We start from the raw sequence: 20,758 nt of genomic DNA, 5'->3' as shown, positions 1-20,758 counted from the left end.
GGCGGGTCATGCAGACGAAAAGCCGTGCCCAGGTGAGTCTACCTGCCCGATTTATGTGATTGTGGAGGGAACGGACTCCTCCCACAAATACAGGCTAATCAATTAGCCTTCCAACTTGTGTTCAGAATCCATTTGCCATAAGGGCGAGTAACCCAATACTGACCTGATGTGTGCCTTGATCCTGATGGACAGTATGCCAATGAGGGGGCAAAAAACAAACATTTAGGAATATGTTTATTTAACATCATTATTCAGCCAACTTGGAAAATGCCTCCGCCATCTCCACATGGGGGTCTGGTATATACCTAGCAAAACAAGACAAATTCCACCTCCCCAAGCTCTTGATGACGTGTGCAGGGACCCCATGGCGAGAGGCGCCCGACGCCGCCCCTATGCGGAAGGAATGTCCAGAGTATTTTTTGGGATCAAACTCCATCTGACCCATGAGTACCCTAACATGGCTCATGAACTGACTACCTGACAAGGGGGTATATGGAAACGGCAGCAAAGGGCTATCCATAGTGAATGGAGACAACAGGGCCAGGAGACTATCTAGTACTGCTACAGGGCACCAGGCGTTTCCAGAGGGAAAATTACCTTGCGGAACAATACGCATGGCGAAATTCAACATGCCCAGCACCGACTGCAACTCCTTCCGGGAACAACAAGAAGATATGGTCAGCTTGTGAATGACCTCCCGAATCCTAACCAGTTTGTCCTGCGGCAACCTGGCTTGTATGGCTGCCGTTTCCAGGACTATGCCCAGAAATGTGAGGACCGTGCCCGGACCCTCCACCTTGTTGGGTGCCACTGGGACGTTGAGGGAATCAAACGTCTCCAACAACAACCTGAGGTCACCCGGTGTCCCGTGAGGAGACTCAACCAGCAGAAAGTCGTCCAAGTAATGCAAAACTTTCTGGCAATGCACGCGGTGCTCGAGCACCCAGTGAAGGGCCCGAGCAAAGGTGTCAAACAACCAGGGACCGCTCTTAAACCCGAAGGTCAGCCTGGTAGCGAAATAATACAGCCCCCTCCATCTGACCCCATGCCATTGCCACGAGGAAGGCTCGATGGGCAACAGCTTGAATGCATCCGATATGTCTGCTTTGGACAACCACGCCCCCTGCCCAGCCTGCAAGATATACTGCACCGCCTGGTCGACAGAGGAGTATTTGAGGCTAAACTCCTCGGAAGGTATCAACGCATTCAAACTCGGTACGGGTATGGAATGAGGGGCAGAAAATCATAAATCAGATGACATTTATTAGAAAATTTGCCACATACCAGACCAATAGGACTAACTCTCCACGGCACAAACGGAGATTCAACAAAGGGGCCTATAACAAAACCCTTGTCGACCTCTGCCTGAAGTAAAGTATCTACCCTGCCAGGCTCGGCCAGAGCAGACCGCAAATTTACACATTCGTATGTGGACTGCGGTAACGTGACCAGCCCCGTGTGAAACCCAGATACGAAACCCTCCGCCAGAAAAGCTGCCAAGGAGGGATCAGGATGACCTTGCAAGTATTCTGACAATACCCCCCCCGTCAACCCGGCTTAGTCACGACTGCAAGGGAGTTTTCAATGTGCAGCTGAATCTGGGATGCGCCCTGAAGCAGGAGGAGCAGATGTGCAACAACCTGCACTGAGGGTAGTTACACACCTTATGGTTGAAGTTGTTACAAATCTGGGCCTTCCCCAAAAACAGGAATAGGCCGGCCCAATTTGTCATACTGAGTGGTGGTCGAGCTTGCCGGCGTTACCAATAGACCCGTGGGCCTGGGCGGCACCCCTGCCTCAGCCACGGCAGGCATAGGACACCAGTCTGCCGTGTGGGCAGAGGACTGGCAAATCGTACATACGGGAGATTTGAGGCCAGCGAAGTGCCTACAGAATAGCTCCGTGTCGACCCTGCCCCAATCCACCACGAACTTAAACTGGGACAACGCTGCCGCAGCTTTGGCCGAAAATGCCCGGTGATAGTCGTAGTACGCGTACCCACCGTATTTGTACGCCAAATCAATCACAATGTGTAAATAAGCATCCAGTTCCTCCCTCCTCAGGGGCTTAACGGAGCAGACCACATCCCTATAAACCCCGAACGCTAGCACGAATTCGGGAATTGATAACTTGCGGTTAAGCCGGGGGTCCCTGGCCTTCAGGACAACCGAGACCTCGCCACAGGCGAACGACTTGTTGTCAGTGACATCATGTGCAGCTATGAGCAGCGATGCCAAATTAACGTCCTTGCCCTCCAAAATGTCTTTCTTCAGACTGCTAGGGACAAAGTGAGCAGGGGTGACGTGAGGAGGCTAGACTGCCATACTTGACGCACTGGGCACCACCGCGTCGACGGTACCAGGCGCACCCGCCGCAGTACCGGGCAACACCAGAGGCACCGCCACCGGCACAGCGGTCGTCAGTCTCTCCAAATCCTCGGTCCTGTGCTGCAGGTCATGAACAGAAGTGGAGGCATGAATCTGCGTCAAAGACGTCACCACCGTCTGCAGTGACACCTGGCTCGTGGTAGCACTAGCAGTATATTGGGGGAACAGCAACCTAAAAAGTTCCGCCTTCCTGGCCGTGGCCGAGAAGGGGATGCCCTTCCTCTGTAGCTCCGCAATAATCTTGGGTATCGTCCATGCCCTGAGTGACGGGACGCTGCCGTGCTCCGAGCCCCCGGCCGGAGTTGCCGGGAGAGAAGTGAATTCCCCGATGTCTGAAACGTGCGACATGACGGAACCAGCGATGAGGAGCAACTTCATGTGACAATCCTCAGAGCCTCCGTAAAGCAGTGCATGTGAGCATATGTAAATGTCCAGACACTAGTAGCCGCTACAGCCAACCCCTTGTAAACGTATAGCGTGTAGGCGGTGGGCCGATCGGGCGCCCCCTACCGCATTGCATTGCAAACGTCCTGCGCCCCCTGCTGGCACGTTCCGGAAACGCGATAATCAGACTATGACCCTGAGTGCCACCCGTACCGACAGGAGATCACTGCGGCCGCTGAGCACCGCCCCCCCAACCACCAGAAGCACCGACGTGCCCCGCTACCGAGCGACCCCCAGCAATGAGGGGTGACCCTATGAGCCCTGGCCGAAAGAAAACAGATGACCGCCGGCGTTACCTGAATCGTGATGCCAGAGCCGGAAATACGAAATACCGGAAGTGACGACCGTCTTTACCAAACCTCCCCTGCATGCAGACGAAAAGCCGTGCCCAGGTGAGTCTACCTGCCCGATTTATGTGATTGTAGAGGGAACGGACTCCTCCCACAAATACAGGTTAATCAATTAGCCTTCCAACTTAGTAGAACACGGAAAGTACCATGTAATTATTATCAATTAGACAATTCCATTCAGGAATCAGTCTGGAAAGGACCTGGTGAAACAAACAGCTTTTTCTTCAGAACAAAAAAGGTAGCAATATAGTTTGCTAAAATCCTTACAATGTCCATTCATCACCCAGAGAGGATTGTTTTTTTCCTCAACAAAAGTGGCGTTACACTTTATTAAAGGAGTGGCGTGCCTCGAGATCTGCACATGTGCCAATATAATGCTGGTCTCTCTCAGGGATATGGGAACTGGCAAAGAACTGCAGCATGCTGCACACATGGATTCTGGTGCGTGAGCACACATAAAACAGGTCCCTACAAGGTTGAAGTCACTAAAAACCGGTGGCATGCTTTCCTTATATTACTTAGTAAATTTAGTTGATTGCACAAAGATTGTGTGGTCAGATTAAAACGTGCATGGTGAGCTTAAGGTTCCAACTTACACCAGCAGCGTGCACTACCACACAGCCGCTGGGGTGCACTGTTATAGAAACAATCTGCTGATTCAGCGTGAAGCACTGATTATTTGTTTTTAAACTTTTTGAAATGTCACAAGTGTACTGCGTCACAATACACTGCAGTAAAGAAAAGTACTGCATTTAGTACTTTTTTCAGCACATACCATACACGGTGGTTTGAACTGACTTTATAGTAAACAATTGCCTTGTCTGCCCAATGCAACTCATTGCATGTAGTGTAAACAGGCCCGAAAGAGGGGTCCAAGCCAGAGCTGAGAAAACAAATAAAAATAAATAAAACAATGTTTTGCTGTCTGAAAATTGGGCTGTTAAATGATAGTTGTCCTTTTTAATAGTGTTCATTGCATATGCAAGCAAGTTGACTTCCTATTTTAAGATTTATGTACTGTTCTCTTATTGTTTCAGGATGAATCTGTTAAACATGGAAAGAACAAAAGCAATTCCAAAGAAGGCAAGAAGAGGGCAGAACATTAATATATGAGAAATATTGGTTGCAGGATGTTCTATGATCTGTTTCAACTCTCTTGACAAAAATGGCTTGTATAGGTCATAAAGGGGTGTGACAGACTGAGTACCCAACTTTAGCTAGTGATTTTATAAACAAAAATGAGTTGTGAATAATAGCGTCAGGTGTGAATAGGAAATAAACAGCAGACCTAGCTGACACAGACCTTCAAAACATATAACACAAAATACAGGTGAAACTCGAATAATTAGAATATCGTGCAAAAGTTCATTTATTTCACTAATGCAACTTAAAAGGTGAAACTAATATATGAGATAGACTCATTACATGCAAAGCAAGATAGATCAAGCCGTGATTTGTCATAATTGTGTTGCACAATGGTAGCTCTATTTGTAGGTAGGGATATTTTGCTGGCTCCTAGATGTATTGAATGTGCCCTCTTCCCTGGCAAATCCCATCCTCATTGTCTCTAGTCACCTGACTGCACCCAGCATTTGGTCTATTCATCAGCAGAAAGGGGTGGGAGTTACAAAGGCGTATTAGGTCAGGCTATTTGAATATGCGTATAGATACAGCCAATTTTTTTGCTTCTGCAAATATATTAAAGTTGTTAATTTAAATAAAATTCTGTTTGACTTACAGGTTTCTGCAGCTTTCCCAGTTAAATATTTATACAGATGATGTTTATGTAAAGCCAACAACTTTTTTTCTAATTTTGGTTAGGATTCAGGATTCAGGACTCTGTAATTGAGATTTACCTTCACTTCCTGTGCTGCTGACCAGACAGGAAATAAGGGGGAAATCTGCAACAGAGATAACAATCTGACAGGGGTTCTAGTCCTCCTCTACTCTACTAGAGAGAACACGTTTTTAAGGTCCATTTCCAGCTTTGTAAGTGTTTAGCATTTATTGTGGTAATGAAGCGGTGCAGTGATGATGTATTATGTGCACATTTTCATGACTCACATTACTGGCTTTCTTCATTTTTTATGAAGTTTGTATTAACCCTGAAGACTAAAAATGCTAAATTTTCTCCACAGGAAAATCAGTCTGACACCAGAGTGTCAGACTGTAATCAGCTGCCCTCTCCCTGTTACCCAATGTAACATGATCAGTACACAAACTCTGCCTTTACACACAATGCACTGTCGAGGAGGGGCGTAGATATACACAGATTTCTTGCAGAGCACAAAGGCAGAAATGTCCATGCGGATATGAAGAGAAAAGCGAACAAAAAAATGTACGTTTCTGTGTTTATATACATCAGCTGCATATGCCTGCTTCATGTTTAATCGGTGTACATTGCATATGCTTTTTAAAAATACCTCCGCAAAGGTGGAAATGGGCTTTAGGTCTGTCTCTGTTGCTGTTGGAGAGTTCAATTCACTTCCTGGCAGTAAAAGGTCAAGGCAGGAAGTGGGATACATTTCTCTAACTGAGCCTCAGATAACAATAAAATCTTGACATGTGTTCTAACTCTTCCTCATCCTATCCATAACTAAGAAAACGTTTTGGATGAAAATTTATAGATTAATATAAGCCATTCTGTCCTCCTTCATCATGTGCAACAATGTCCATTTGGACATGATAAAATTCCTTCCACGTTTTCATAATAACCAGGTATAAATGTTAAGTGGTCCTTAAGAATTCTGCTTGTACTTGTTCACCTGATAATTGCCTTGAAAACACCTCATTTATTTTGAAACCAGTTATACCACTTTAAAACTGTACTTGCTGGTTTGTTTTCTCATGCAGGAACTGCAGTGATGGGATATCTTTGCTGAAAACCATAGTTTGGCCATTACAAAGCCAAATAATGGAGTCACACTTCTCTGATTGAGTCTACATTATGTAGGATGAAGACATAAGTGGGGAACTACCTTTTGGGAGTGGGGAGAGGCATAGACTTCCACACAGAAATTTTACAATGCCAGCCAGAAGGTGTTCTAACTAACTGTTAACCGTAACTACCAGTTTTGGGTGGGGTTGATCCTTTACATGTGTTACAAAAAAAATAAACATCAGCAAGAAATCTACTGGTTGAAGTTTGCACATAATAGGGTAAGTAATTTTTCTATAAGCAACACAGGATCAGAGGCACGTGGGTTATACTACTGCCTAAGAATTAACTCAGCTCCTCTTAACAAGGAAGTACGCTGGGCCCCCAATCAGCTGCAGTACAGGCATTCCCTGCCCCACAGTTGCCTGCAAACAAAGGACGGGATGCTTGTGCTGACATCATTTAGGTAAATGTAATTGACCAAATAAAGGCATGTAGCCCTATAAGGTCAATGATGTCACTAGATTCCCCCACCCTTTGCTTACATGAAGCTACAGTTGAGAATTGGAGAATTCCTCATCAGCAGCTGATTGGGTGACACAGAAGGAACTTCCTTCTGTGTTTTGGATAGGCTCCTTCCAGGTTCAGAGGAGCTTAAGTTCAGATCAGGTTCAGTTTGAACTTGAGCTCATTCCTACTACTGCTTTTAGGAGGAATTGGACACTGGCTGACAAAAAAAAAGAAGAAGCTGTTTCCCAGTCAAGTATAACCCCTTCCAATCATGCTTCAGTTATTTGTTAGTGTCCTACGAGGATGGACATCTTTTCTAATTTGTGGAAATGTTTACCCATTTTTACTAGGTGTAGAAATATGAAAACCAATAAGATATGATGCCAATATCCAACTAAAATGATAATGTTGAAAATAAGTGAATCATATCAGGTAAGAGTGGTATGGAGGATAAGCACCAATAAAGAACATATTATGTTGTACTGTGAACCAGTCTTTATTACAGAGGTTAAAATAAGCAGGTAGAAAAAGGTTGGACCATGTCGCAAAGATGCAAAACTACAAGTCTAAAAAAAGATCTGTGGTAGCACACTTGCAGAGGAACATCAAGATAAAGGAAGAGGTGACTGGATGATGCTGAAGATTAGATCAATGTACGTCATCTTTTCAGAATGAAGACCGTGAAAGCTTGAGATGCAATAGCTTTTCCAAGGTTGAAGCTACAACTGTGTAATGAACTTGCAATGTATTTTTCTAAATGTGCTTTTTTATCTGTGATATATACTTTTATCAGACACTTCAGTGAAACAATCTAATTTTAAAGAATATATGAAATATTTTTCTTGCTTTTCAATGATCATTTCCCTCGGGTATATTAAACTAACTGACTAATATCACCAAGGACATTTTATAATTGTATCCCTTGGACTTTTATTATTGTAATTAAGAAAATGTGACAGAATACACAGTGGACATAAGAGGTCATGTTATAAGACTTGGGAATACCGGCTGTTATTATCTTTGTGCTTCTAGAAAGTATGCATGTCCCTGTTATAAGACCATAGCGACTCATGATAAATTAGAAGTGATTCTCAATCATTTTCTCTGTCTTTTTAAAGCATTATGTTAAACGCAAATAGCGCAATGATTTTAAAACACAGCTCCCCACAGTGGAGTCGTTCTAAAATATATAATTGAACAAAACAGTCACAATATTACCATGCACGATACTGCTATCTCTGGCTCTAAGCTCCTCGGATCTGCCATGTCCTATGGGCAAGGATTGCTTCATGCAGGACCATTGCTCATGTAGAATTATTAGTTCACGCTGTACTGTACGTTGTCTATAATTCTGTGAAAAGGACAACAGACTTTATATCTAGACTTTACATGGAGCACAGTTAGTACTATGAACTTCAGTGTGGGAGTCAGCTTTGTTTTACCTAATACTGATAGAAATATGACTGACAAGAATTCTACTGAAGATGGAGAAGAATCATCTTTGTCTGAAAGCACGACCATATTCTTATATATCTTCATACCTTTGATTACTTCAGTCACTGTCCTTGGTAACATTATTGTTATTCTAGCTTTTATTATTGACAAACGACTTCGAAACCAAAGTAACTTTTTTCTCCTTAATCTGGCAATCTGTGATTTTTTTATAGGTAAGGCTTATTTTTCCTTTTATGTTTAAATAATTTTTTATGCTGAAGTACAGAAATGGATGAGAGAGGCATTCAGACTTTTACATTTTCACAGAAACACTCGTATTAGCTTATCCACCTCTTTACAAACACTTTAAAATAATGTCACACGTATTGCATTTGGTTCATATAACACTAACTCAATATGGCAATGCAAGTGTTGCTTGTATGGTTTTTGTCCACGTTTATCTGTTTATTATTTTATTTTTTGGGGGGGGGAGGATTTTTTTCCAGTTCTGGTATGAGAAATTAGATTAAGAGAAAGCTGTAATGAAAGAAATGTGGAGTCTGCTATAGCTGCCCTCTCCTACTAAAAATTCTAATTGCCATGCTGATCCTTTGGCTTCAGTGATTTAGGAACACTGCAACACTGTAAACGGAATACAATCTCTGATATTAATCAGCCTTCAAATGCAGCATGCTTGTTCTAGGTCACTGACTCGGAAAGCACAGAAGCCAGACTGCCCGGCAATCACCATTTTTACAAGGAATGTATATATTAAGACCGTGTAACTAGAAATATTTAGTGTACATAAATACCTTTATATATGTGCTGCACACCTTAACAAAAGATATTCAAATGACAAAGAAATAATAGGCAGTGAACATCATGACAATGTGTAATTGGTTAATATAATGAATAAAATGTATAAATCAAGCAAAACAACATGAGACAATAGTTTGTATCTCTATAGTTTCATGTTTTGTTATCCTTGTTTTACATATTTTTTTCTTTTCTTTACACATTGTTATGTATGTTGCCTATTATTATGTGTGTCATTTTAATTTTCATAAAGTGGTCAGTGATGGCAGTACAGGTTTCCTGTAAGACATTCATACATTTTCCACTTCCAGCTCACTACTTTGTGTAGACTGCTTGTGTCTTTTCCTGATTCTGCACTGTAGAAATCTTTGAGGTAGGGCTTGTTTACACCACAGAATTGTACTTAACACACAGTATCCATGCTTTTATCGTATCTAGCATTCCTTTGAATGGCACTGCAAAACACCTCCTGGTGGCCGCGCATTTCATGCAATATTTTCTTCCCCGCATGTGGATACCATGCGTTTAGCACAGCGCTGTGGTGTAAACAAGCCCTAATTCAGCAGCACTGGGTGCAAAAATGTGAGAAATCAAATGAAGAGCTCATTACAATAGTAGTTAATTGGAGAAGCTTGTAGGTTGGGCTTAGGGTTCAAAGCAGCTATGCATGTCAGCAATTGTTGTAAGAATTTTAAGCAAAGCTTGTGATTACCTTATTTTAAAATTAACATTATTATCTTGTATTTACAAGGAGCATTCTGTATTCCAGTAAGTGCATCATACATCATAACTGGGAAGTGGACACTTGGTAACTTCATCTGCAAGGTTTGGTTAATAGCAGACAATCTTATGTGTACTGCGTCAGTGTTTAATATTGTTCTTATAAGTTATGACAGGTTTCTGTCTATCACCCTGGCAGTAAGTATTTTAGCTTTTTGTTAATATACTAATCTCGACTTTGTAATAGTCTAGTGTAGTATTTATCTGAGATACTTATAGCATCCTTATAATAGATTACTGTTTTGGAAACGCCAGCTTGTACACAGTGACTATTGGAATCTGTCTGTCTCTGAATATAACAATCAAAATGGCAAACAACACGTGCACTATAATTTAGGGTTGAGGTCCCAAAACTACAGCCCACTATTTGCAGGAGATCAGCCCCTGCAATGAGAAGGCTGCTCATGCAGGGAGCACCAGCAGGAGCTGCTGTATGCAGAGTAGCCAAGGGTATCCAGCAATGTATCCTAGGCACAATTGGGTAGAGTATCTGCATAGTTCCAGTAATGGAAAATTAATTCCTCCCATTTACAGTATAAATGGGGGGCTACTCCTCGCTCAAATCACAGAGGCATTTATTAATTTCATTAATGTAGGGACATTTTTTTTTAAAATGTATTCCTACTGACCACTAATGCTAGGAAAAGTTTTTACTCCCACTGGCCACCAACATATATTTTACTCCCATTGATGCCAAGGCATTTTTTTACTCCAACTGATGCAGGGCATTTTTTTAATCCTTACTGATGACTGGGAGTTTTTTTTACTCCCACTAACACCAATGCTGGGGCATTTTTTACTCCCACAACACTAGCAGAGCTATTCACAAAAGTGTGAAGAATGAAAAGCAGGAGAAGTGAACAATCTAGGCCAAAAACGCTGATTTGGAAACATTCTCCAATTCAGCTCACTTTCCAGTTCAGTAATGTTGTCCTAGATTGTTCACTTCTCCAAACTCTTCAGACGTTTGTGAATAACCCCTTAAGTAGCTTGGACTGTACAACATAGCTGAATTGAGGTATTTTTTTAAATCAGCTATGTTATCCTAGATTGGCTTTCTGCAGTACATTTAACCAAGGGGCCCTGTGTGCCTCTAGGGGAGGGAGGGGAGATGAAGAACTCTGAGGATGGTAGGGTGGCTGTGAGGCTCTATGGAACTTTTAATGAAAAGCTTTGGGACTGAGCTGCTGCCCCCACCCTCTTTATACTCACAAACAGTTCAGACCTCCTTTTCAGAGTGGCTCCCACCTGAGAATGAAGGTAGCTTCTCTTACTTCTTGTGTAGAACTTAGGAGTTGCTTGAGTGTTTGGGTTCTCCAGGACTTCCCAGTAGTGATCCATCCTAACTGGACCCAAAACTCACTGACACACTGGTAGCATTAAATGGGCATTATTTAAAAAACATGAAAGCCCTACAGAAGAAACATGGTTAAGGCAGCATGGCAATAACAAGACAAATGTAATCATTTTAGAACCAAACACAGTTATAATTGGATATTAGGGATAACTATATGGCCTAGCAATAATTCAGAGGCCTTAACTGTACCACTGGTCAGTAGGGGTCTACCCCACAATCTGCCAGTTTTGGAACCTGTGAACTACCATTGGAGCACTCTCCCTTTCCATGGAGGGTACTTATAATTCAAAGGAAGGTTATAGAATTTCTAGACCAACTCTCTACATGGCAGCAAAGTTTGTAAGCAATCAGGAACGAGGTCAGAATTACTACAAGTGGACACGAGGCCTCTCACCACTATTGCTGTTCAGTGTCAGTTTCCCGGAGGTCAGGCAAGAGGTCACAACACACACGGAGCTCCCTTTTAAGCCTGCCTCAGCTGGATCCTCATGTGTCTCCCTCTCTGGAGCTCACAGTTTGCAGCCCTGGAGTTTTCTTTCTTCCTGTCTGTTACTTCTGTGTCACAGTCCCTCCTGCCCTGCAGCTCCTTGTGGCTCCTTTGACTTGATTTTACACTAGTATAAAACTTAAATGTGGTCTTAGATGTAGTGGCTGCATTCATTTTAATTTTTCAGCTAAGAATATTTTCACCAAATACAAAAAAAACTGTTAATCTGTATAACTTTCTGTGGTCTCAAATTAAAGCATCACAGTATTATTTTTAGTTCAAACTATCTACTTTAATAAGTCCCCTGCCCCTAATGTGATGGAGAATGGCGAAAAGGAGAGGAAGACGTTTATGTAGTCCAAATCAGGGGAACAGCCTGGATGACAACCATGGTGTCCTCCATAGATACACTGGAGTGAGGAATGGTAGCCACTCTAGCACAGGAAGTGTGCTACTCAAAGGATTACCAGGTGAAAATAGAGAAAATAAAATCCATAAAAAAGTGAATGCAGCAATCACATCTAAGGATTGCTAAGATCCTATATTATTATTATTACACAGGATTTATATAGCGCCAACAGTTTGAGCAGCCCCGCAATAGTCTGACAGGTAGTGAACCAATATAAGGAAGACATTACAATCACAATGCAATTCAAGACAAGATGGTAAGGAGGGCCCTGCCCGTGACGGCTTACAATCTAAAAGGGAGGGGCAAGTGATTCATGAGGAGATAGCTGTGTGGGGATGAATTGTTTTAAATATATATTCTGTTTTCATGCTTAGATACACTTTATAAATATGATAGGGTATTCAAGAATTATTGTCAAATATATTTATACATATTCTCATATCACTTTGTGACTAGCATGCTCTAAATTGCCTCTAGCTAATGCACTATTTATTGTGGGAGCAACAAAGTAATCTTTTTTGTTGTCTAGGTAACTTATCGTTATCAACAAAACAATCATAGCCAGACTGTCATGAAGATGACCACAGTGTGGGTGCTGTCCTTCCTTCTCTACAGTCCAGCTATCATTGCCTGGGAATATCTATACAGTGACAGCAACATTCCTGCAGGCCAATGTTTAGCTGGATATTACTACAGCTGGCACTTCCTTCTTGGAGCTTCAACCTTTGACTTCTTTCTTCCACTGATAAGCATTTCATATTTTAACATCAGCATATACTGGAACATAAAACTACGAAGCCGAAAAAGAAGTCGTGTTCCTACTTCACATACTAATCCACCACGTGACATAAGAGCATCAATAGATGTGGCTGTTGTGTCTACCACTGTGGGCAGGAGAGAACAAAGGAGTCAAATGCAAATTAACACACTTGAAGCATCTGTATATTTCCATAATTCCTCTCCAGAATCTGGAGGTATTCTCAACTCGAGTATCCATGCTACCAAACTTTCTAGGGATAAGCAAGTGGCCAAGTCACTGACTGTCCTTGTCTGTGTATTTGGGATTTGTTGGGCCCCATACACATTTCTTCAGACTATACGTGCAGCTTGTCATGATAAATGTGTTGACGCGTACTGGAACCAAGTTACAAGCTGGATGTTGTGGATTAACTCCTCGGTGAATCCGATCATCTATCCTTTGTGCCACAAAAGCTTTAGAGAGGCTTTAGTGAAGTTGTCTCAAAAGTGCAGATTTAAATTGATGACTTTTCATAAATATTGAACTTTCCTCTTTTATATTATTTAGATCCAATGCAGCTTCCTTTTACTATATTCCAACATTGAGTGGATTAATAATAACATGTATATGAAATATTAGAATAATTCTCCCTGTAGTGACATTTTAATTTGCTGTATGAACATTGTACTAGCAGAGACTAGTCATGAGGTCAGCTACTGTTTTCTTTTTATTATACATATCCAACTGAGTGCTTTGTATTTCTTTTGTCACTTGTAGAAAATGTTGTCTCTAGTTGACTAATGTGCTCTAATAAAGATTTTGTAAGTCTTACCATTGTTGTTGCAGTGTGAAATTGCCCTCCCTCTACCCTTTGTTGTGCATTCTGCTGATGTTTTTGAACCTCAATATTAATGACTACATATCTATCCTGTGTGTATAAAGGGAAGCCACTGCCTCTTAATGTAATCACTTATTGTAAGATAAAGAAGGATTCATTCTAGCAGTAATTTAACACGGAAGTGGGTGTCAATGAGTGGTAGAAGAAAATCAAGAGGTTAAAGCTGGAGCATGGAGAGCAGAAGTAGTACCAAAACATTTTTTATAGCACAATAGGGTGTTTGTGTGTGGGGGGAGTGATTACAAAAAATAGATGGAGTTGTGCTTTAAAACCAACTAAAGTGAAAGTTTTGTGGACATTTGGCGTAGGATATAACCCCTGTCAGCTTTTTAATTGTCACTTGTGTCCATGCTGCAGAAAAATCTTCTGTTCATTTCCTGTTGGGACAAGACGTGATAAGAAATCTCTTCAGTAGGGAAATAAACAATAACAGTTAGCAAGGGTTAACATTTTTGTCAGATTTTTTTTTTACTGTTTTTCTCTTTTTCACCCAGTGACATCTGCTTCCCTTATTGCTTAGTGTAGCAAATTCATCTTGAATCCTGCTTTCCTTCTTTTTTTCTTATCTGCCTCTGCTATCTTCTGCAACAGTTGGTTAAAAATATGGATGGAGATATTTATGTTCTTACCATATTTTCAATTTTTCAAGGCAGCCAAGAGGGCATTTTGTTCAGTGTTCACTCCTTACATGTGGTTGCATTCATGTCATGTCAATGCCTTTTTCGGACATGTTGTCCCGACCAATTGTACATCTTTCATGTTTGTATTTAGAGTGTGACTGTATACTTTTGTCCTGTATAAATTAAAAAAAATGACAAATTCATCTTGAACTGGCAAATCTTGGGTGAATTCATGGTGGGCAAATTTTGCACCCATCAATAATACCCTGCACACCCTTTCACCTTGGTCAGCAGACCCACAACAGCCAATAATGGGGGAGGGAAGGGTGCTCCAAAGCTTTTCTTTTAAAATAAAAATAGCTTGTCCTGATGAATGTGTTAAGCATCAAAATATACTAGATGCTGGGCTTTTATGGTGTCAGGTCAGGGACGACAGGATCAAAAGTACATAGTGTCAAACATATCACATATTTATTAAAAAAAGATAAATAAGCATCTATACTATAACATATAAAAGATCCCAGAACTACTAGGATGTACACCAGCAACTACTCCCTGTATAGCATTTATTGCTCATACCACGACATTGTAACTCCCTGGACCATATCAATACATTACATTTACAAATATCTCAGTAAATTCCGTAAACTTCAATGTCCTCATAACAATCAACTGGTTATATTCTATCATCATAATTGTATCCTTCGGCCATTCATAAATGTGTGATGGTCCAGCCTTTTGCCAAAGCTTCTTCAGGCGAATAGAAGGCGGTCTACAATGTGTTACATAAAAAGTTTAACAACTAGACTAATAAACATTTAATATATTAAGGACGCATAGACAGAACAATATAAATACATAACATAAATAAGTAAATATCATTCTCTGGGAATCTGATGATGAATAGATCCACAAAATGGGGATGTCCCTTATCACCCAGATGGCATAGGGAGTAGGGAGCATATAAGGATGACAATGCAGGAGAGACTTAATAACCTTCTATGAACACCTATGTAAATTAAAATACAAAACATAACTATAACATGTAAATCTACATATATGGGGATCCCGCATCAGTCAGAAAGTCCCCCAAAGACTACAACATTCTACACCCACATGGACAAAAAATCCAGAGATCTGCATTGTCTAATCAATAAGAGTAGTAAACAATGATCAGGACTTCAATAAATAATGACCAAATGACAACATGTATAACCTAGGTTACCTATTAATGACCATGGGGTTAACCAATACTCCTCTTAATTCATACCATCAAGCTAAGCAAGTTATTGAGATTTCTTTAACAATTCCTCTGACCAGACCTCTGTCTATGTCTTCTGGGTGATGAGGGACATTCCCTAATGTCACACAATGTAACACATTTTAGGCCGCCTCCTATCTTCCTGAAGAAGTTGTGGCGAAACGCGTAGAAGGCTGGGCCCATCATTCATTTATGAATAGGTGAGGGATGCAAATTATGATGATAAAATATATCCAGTTAATTGTTTTGAGGACATTGACGCTTAAAGAGTTTACTGAGCTATTTGTAAATGTAATGTATCGATGTGGTTCAGGGAGGTACAATGTCGTGGTATAAGCAATAAATGCTATACAGGGAGTAGTTGCTGGTGTGCATCCTAGTAGTGGGATCTTTTATGTTTTAGTATAGATGCTTATTTGATCTTTTTCAATAAATATGTGATATGTTTGAAATAATGTATTTGTGGTTCTTTCATCCCTGATCTGACATCTTAAAAGCCCAGCATCTAGTATACAGTATTTTGTTGTTGGATTTGTACGTTTAGGGGTGTAGTGCAGTGACGTGCGGCCATTGCAGGGGTGACACCAAAATGACTGTCAGTCATTTTGATGTCACCCCCTCTAAAAAGTCCGACAGAGAGCCCGACAGTATCAGGAGAGAGTAAGGGACCCAGCGGCATACCTCATCCCGCCAGGTGAACGTCCCTTCCTCTCTCTGCCAGCGTCCATTATCAAGATGGCCGCCGGCAGGCGTCAATCAGATGGCCGCGCATGCATGATGACGACATGGCGGGGTATCACCCGGTCTGGAAACCGGGTGACACCCGGCCTTGGGACGCCCCTGGTGTAGTGTCTTGTTTTCTTTAAAAAGAAACCTTCACTGATTGCTGACTAATCATCTATTCTTGAAGCTTCCTTTTGTTTGCAGCATGCTGCAGCTAATTTGTGTGGAAGGACAGAAAATAGGTGCAAAAACAGTGTGCACCAAAAACATCTCACACTATCCCTTGCATTGACCACACCCCTTATCAAATAGTTAAAATAAAGGTTAGGCATAGACCTAACAAATAACACAAAATGGCAGACAGACAGGCCTATAAAGCAGCAGCAGTGGTGCTGCAGGTGGATGTGATCAACTTCAGTGTGGATGTGATCAACTCCACATGCAAGGTCTGCATGACAAAGGGGTGGTAGGGCCAGACACAACAGGGACAAGGCAAGTCTACACGCAGAGAAATTGGTAATGAGGCCAGAAAACGAAACCTAATTTTGCACATTGCCATATTTGCCTTAGCACTAAAATTTATCATCACTGTCTGCGCCTCCTAATCTATAATTTAAAAATAAATGAGCACTCACATCTAATATAATATACTCTGTCATTTAAATGCACCAGTGACTCCATTGTTGAAAATTCTAATTATTCCCAAACTGAAGCTTTGTTAATTTAATTACAACAAATTGTTTAGGGACCAAGTAATCTGTAAACACCCAGGAGATAAATTTGTTCATATATGTATTCTCTAGTTCCGAATACATGTATATATGTGTATGTGGATTGCATGTATGGCTTGGAATTTTAGGATTTGAAGCATATAACAAACCTTTATGTCACATTGATGTACAGTAACAGGGTGCACAGTGCTAATTCTGCTTTAACAATCCAAGTGTATAAAATGCATGAAATATGGACAATTTAGCATTACATCACAGTGTCTAAAGTAGCAGAAATGTCGTAAATATATTTTGACTTTAGTATACAGACTTTAATATACAATGGTAACTTTTAACTACAGCAATCAAACAATTAATACTCTTAATGTCATTAATGAAACTGCTAGTTTTGAACCACAGTTTTCAGAAGGCTTACAATACTTAATCATTGTTCTTATATCTTTACTTGTTTTCCTTACTGTCTTTGGCAACATTCTAGTGATGGTAGCTTTTATTATAGACAAGAGGCTCAGAACCCAGAGCAATTTCTTTCTTCTCAACCTGGCTATCTGTGATTTATTGTTGGGTAAGTTTTTTTTGTAATTTCTGCTTAAAATTAGATTATTGTTACTATCAGTTGTAATTTACAAATTCAAATGAAATAATTGGTATATTTATTGTTCATGAAATTATATAATATGGGATATTTTCACAATGAAAAAATATTATTATGTTATTAATAATACATAATGCACATTTGACATGTTATTATAATGTTTTAAATATTAACTTTTTTTTTATTAAATCGGCCTCATAGGTACAACAATTTCCATTACACAGAATAAGTATAAAAAAACATATCAAAGCATTATCAATGTAACCACACCTAAGCTTTAATCTTAATGCTTTGGCAAGATATGACAGGACACAAAAGTAAAGGTACATGAAGTTAATAGGGAGAAATATTTTTGAAAGTGTAGGTTTGGAGCTGGTCCTCTATTGGCAGATACTTCATGATGTATAACAAGAACAGATCTAATATTTTATGTTTGCTGATTAACTGCCAAATGCCAACAGAGACAGTAGCTATTTCTTGAGACTTGAGAAAAGCAATTACAGGTCGTTTCCTTGGTTCAACATTGAAATCTAGCATATTATTTGGACAGCTTTTCTTATCTCTTTGCATGTCACACTGCTAAGTTTCCTACTAAATTGTGGACTTGTAAAATGGCAATATAAGTTAGAGGAAGTGATGTATAAAAAGTGGTAACAATCTTTGAAAAAACAGGGAAAATCAAAATAGCAAAGGTTACACAATCCTGAGTGACATACCTTCTCTAGCTTCCTTCTATCCTTCATAATTATACCTCTGTTTATTCATAAACAACAATAATTAAAGTGACACTCAACTCATGAGTTACATCTTAAAAATGCATTCAAGTACCTTAACTATTAACAAAAATGTTAATAAGTGTGGAGTGGACTGGAGTGAGTTTGAAGCGGTGGCTACTTTACAACACACACAAGGACCATGAGGAACAAAAGTATCCACCCTCCAGAAGGAAGGACAGTATCAGCACCAACTCAGAGATGATTTGAGGATCTAAAGCTGAGTGACACACAACTAAGCTACATTTTTGTTAATAATTAAGGTACTTTTTTTGCATTTTTAAGATTTAACTCCTGAGTTTAGTGTCACTTTAGGGTGTCATTTAACTAAAAAACAATGCTAGGAAAATATTTCCTAGCACTGTTCCCTCCTATTATAAAATGAATTCAAAATCCATCAGAGAGGGTAGGACATTCATGTGACAGCCCTGGTAGATGTTCAAACCTGGGAAATAAAGCATGGGATTGCATAAAAGTAGTTCCTGACATATGTAGGAAACTTTTAGGTGATTTTACTTTCCAGAATCAGCAATATACTGAAACTGTAGTTTTAGGTGTCTAACCTTTTAAGGTCTGAAATTTGAAATTAGGTGGCCATGCAAGGTAATAGCAGTGAAAATGGTTATTTTCGAATACACGCTTGTATGTGGTTGCCTAATCAGTACATTATATACTTGAATATCTATATGCGCAAGTTGCATGTTATAGTTAATATAGTTAATAGTGCCTAAATCAAGATATATATATATATAGATCTATATATATTTATATATATAGATCTATATATATATATACATTTTTTTTTAACAGGAGCAGTTGCCATTCCTTTGTATATACCTTACCTGCTGATTGGAAAGTGGATGTTAGGGGCATTTCTTTGCAAACTCTGGTTAGTAGTAGACTACACTATGTGCACAGCCTCTGCATTTAATGTGGCTCTGATCAGTTATGACAGATTTCTTTGTGTCACCATGGCTGTAAGTATAACACATAAATTATTGCAAGTATAACATGTAAATTATATTATCAATGCATAATAAGGTTTATAGTTTATAATTATATAAGTATATGGGTGACAGCCATTTTGCTTTCTGCTTTTTAGTGCTCCTCAAAGGTTATACTTTGCAGTTAATTTTTACAGTGCAAGGTCTGGCTATAGGTCTGGTAACCCAATGGGAGAAATCCCCCTCTACGGGACTAATATTTCATCAGTTTTTAAGTAAACTGGATGGGTGACTGCAATATTATACCTAGTTGTTAATGTACAAATCTCTATATTTATTACAACATGAAACGTAAGAATGAGCAAGCACGTAAAAATGTGTGGTAACAATAAAAGTTACATTAAATTAAAATGACTTCTTCATGGAACTAAAAAAAGAAAATAAATACCAACCAAAAAATAAGAAATGAATATATTCCTGTTGCTGGAAACATTGCTCTCTTGCAGAGTAAAGCCACCAACAAAATATTCACATAACACACATCTTGGTGTGTCAGACACCTTTGCCCCTGCCGTGAGCTGACTTCTTCATCACGTCCTTAAAAAAAAAGTAAAATTCTAGTGAATTTTTAATTTATTAGCACTATGTAAGCACACTATTGTCTTTGGATTGCACTGTTTTATAAATTATATACATTTTATATAATTTTATGACATTTCTACATTTCTGCGGTTTTAATTTTGTAAACCAAGGTTTCTAGCTGGTGGTTTCTATTAAGGTGTTCCTGTTAAGTAGTACAACCAATCCACTAACAGTTCTGGGGCAGTCTGCAGTGGCTCTTATAAGGGACCTGACACCAATAGCTGTTTTGTTGTCCCCGACCTGAGTCAACTCACTCCTTGGAGTCTCCCATAGCTCTGTCAGGTGTGGCCCCCTCCTCTACATTATACATTATACAACTTACAACTATGATTGCTGACAAAGACTGTAAATGTAGTTCTACACCTTATTCTCCAGAATCTTTTTCAGACATCCCTGCAGCTGTAGGGACATATGAACCTTCTGCTATGGATGTACTGTCTGAAGAAACTTCTCACAGATCCCTGATGGGTGACTTTGTTCTTGAGAAGGTTCAGGCAGCTTAAATAGCAGCTAAGTTTAAAGATACCATATCGGCTAGGGATGCACCAAAATTTTGGCCGCCGAAACATATCGGCCAAAAAACTTTTTCGGCTGAAATTGTGGTGCATCCATGGTTTCTCTCCTCCCTGCTGGGCGCTGCTCTGCATCACCTCTGGAAGAGGAGTGGGGTGGGAAGGAGAGCGATGTAAGCGTGTCACAGGAGGCCAAGCTCTTCTTCTGTTCTGCCTCGCTTGGCCTCTTGTGACAGGTCAGGACGGGGAGCGGTGTGTGTGAGGACACAGCTGTGAGCTGTCACAGGAGGCAGAGCTGGCGGTGCAGGGGAGGAGTCAGCTGTCAGCCGTGTCACAGGTGGCTGAGCTTTCCTCCCCATACTGCCCGCTCAGGCTCCTGTGACAGTGATGCAGAGCAGAGTACAAGCACTCAATGATCAGCTGATCGATGAATGTTTGTAAATAAATGAGGACATAGTATGTTTACTA

General features: G+C 40.4%; 3 protein-coding genes across 3 annotated transcripts in view; all 3 read left to right on the top strand.

Annotated features, from left to right (window-relative positions):
• The window catches only part of IMPACT (impact RWD domain protein), a 29,506-nt gene extending 25,196 nt beyond the window's left edge, over window positions 1-4,310 (top strand). The window contains exon 11 of the mRNA XM_018565683.1: window positions 4,219-4,310. Within this exon, the coding sequence (XP_018421185.1) occupies window positions 4,219-4,287 (69 nt within the window). The 3' untranslated portion in view covers window positions 4,288-4,310. The remainder of the gene's footprint in view (window positions 1-4,218) is intronic.
• A 3,624-nt stretch (window positions 4,311-7,934) lies between these two features.
• LOC108794603 (histamine H3 receptor-like) lies at window positions 7,935-13,442 on the top strand. The gene is made up of 4 exons (XM_018565681.1): window positions 7,935-8,236; window positions 9,571-9,737; window positions 12,382-12,826; window positions 13,438-13,442. Exons 1-4 carry the CDS (start codon window positions 7,978-7,980, stop codon window positions 13,440-13,442), a joined length of 876 nt encoding a protein of 291 aa, XP_018421183.1. The 5' UTR covers window positions 7,935-7,977.
• A 3,004-nt stretch (window positions 13,443-16,446) lies between these two features.
• The window catches only part of LOC108794602 (histamine H3 receptor-like), a 47,619-nt gene continuing 43,307 nt past the window's right edge, over window positions 16,447-20,758 (top strand). The window contains exons 1-3 of the mRNA XM_018565680.1: window positions 16,447-16,539; window positions 17,224-17,389; window positions 19,003-19,169. Of these exons, the coding sequence (XP_018421182.1) occupies window positions 16,447-16,539; window positions 17,224-17,389; window positions 19,003-19,169 (426 nt within the window). The remainder of the gene's footprint in view (window positions 16,540-17,223; window positions 17,390-19,002; window positions 19,170-20,758) is intronic.

Source organism: Nanorana parkeri, unplaced genomic scaffold (genome assembly GCF_000935625.1).
Source record: "Nanorana parkeri isolate BGI_ZX_2015 unplaced genomic scaffold, ASM93562v1 scaffold873, whole genome shotgun sequence".
NCBI classification, from domain to species: Eukaryota; Metazoa; Chordata; class Amphibia; order Anura; family Dicroglossidae; genus Nanorana; species Nanorana parkeri.
The sequence above is the reverse complement of the archived record's forward strand: the minus strand, read 5'-3'. Positions and strand labels throughout refer to the sequence as shown.

Bases quoted from the DNA above. Each gene is read 5' to 3' on its own strand.
- LOC108794603 (XM_018565681.1), top strand. From the start codon at position 7,978: ATGAACTTCAGTGTGGGAGTCAGCTTTGTTTTACCTAATACTGATAGA. The intron at 8,237-9,570 runs GTAAGGCTTATT...TGTATTTACAAG, and splicing joins AATCTGTGATTTTTTTATAG to GAGCATTCTGTATTCCAGTA. The intron at 9,738-12,381 runs GTAAGTATTTTA...TTTGTTGTCTAG, and splicing joins TTCTGTCTATCACCCTGGCA to GTAACTTATCGTTATCAACA.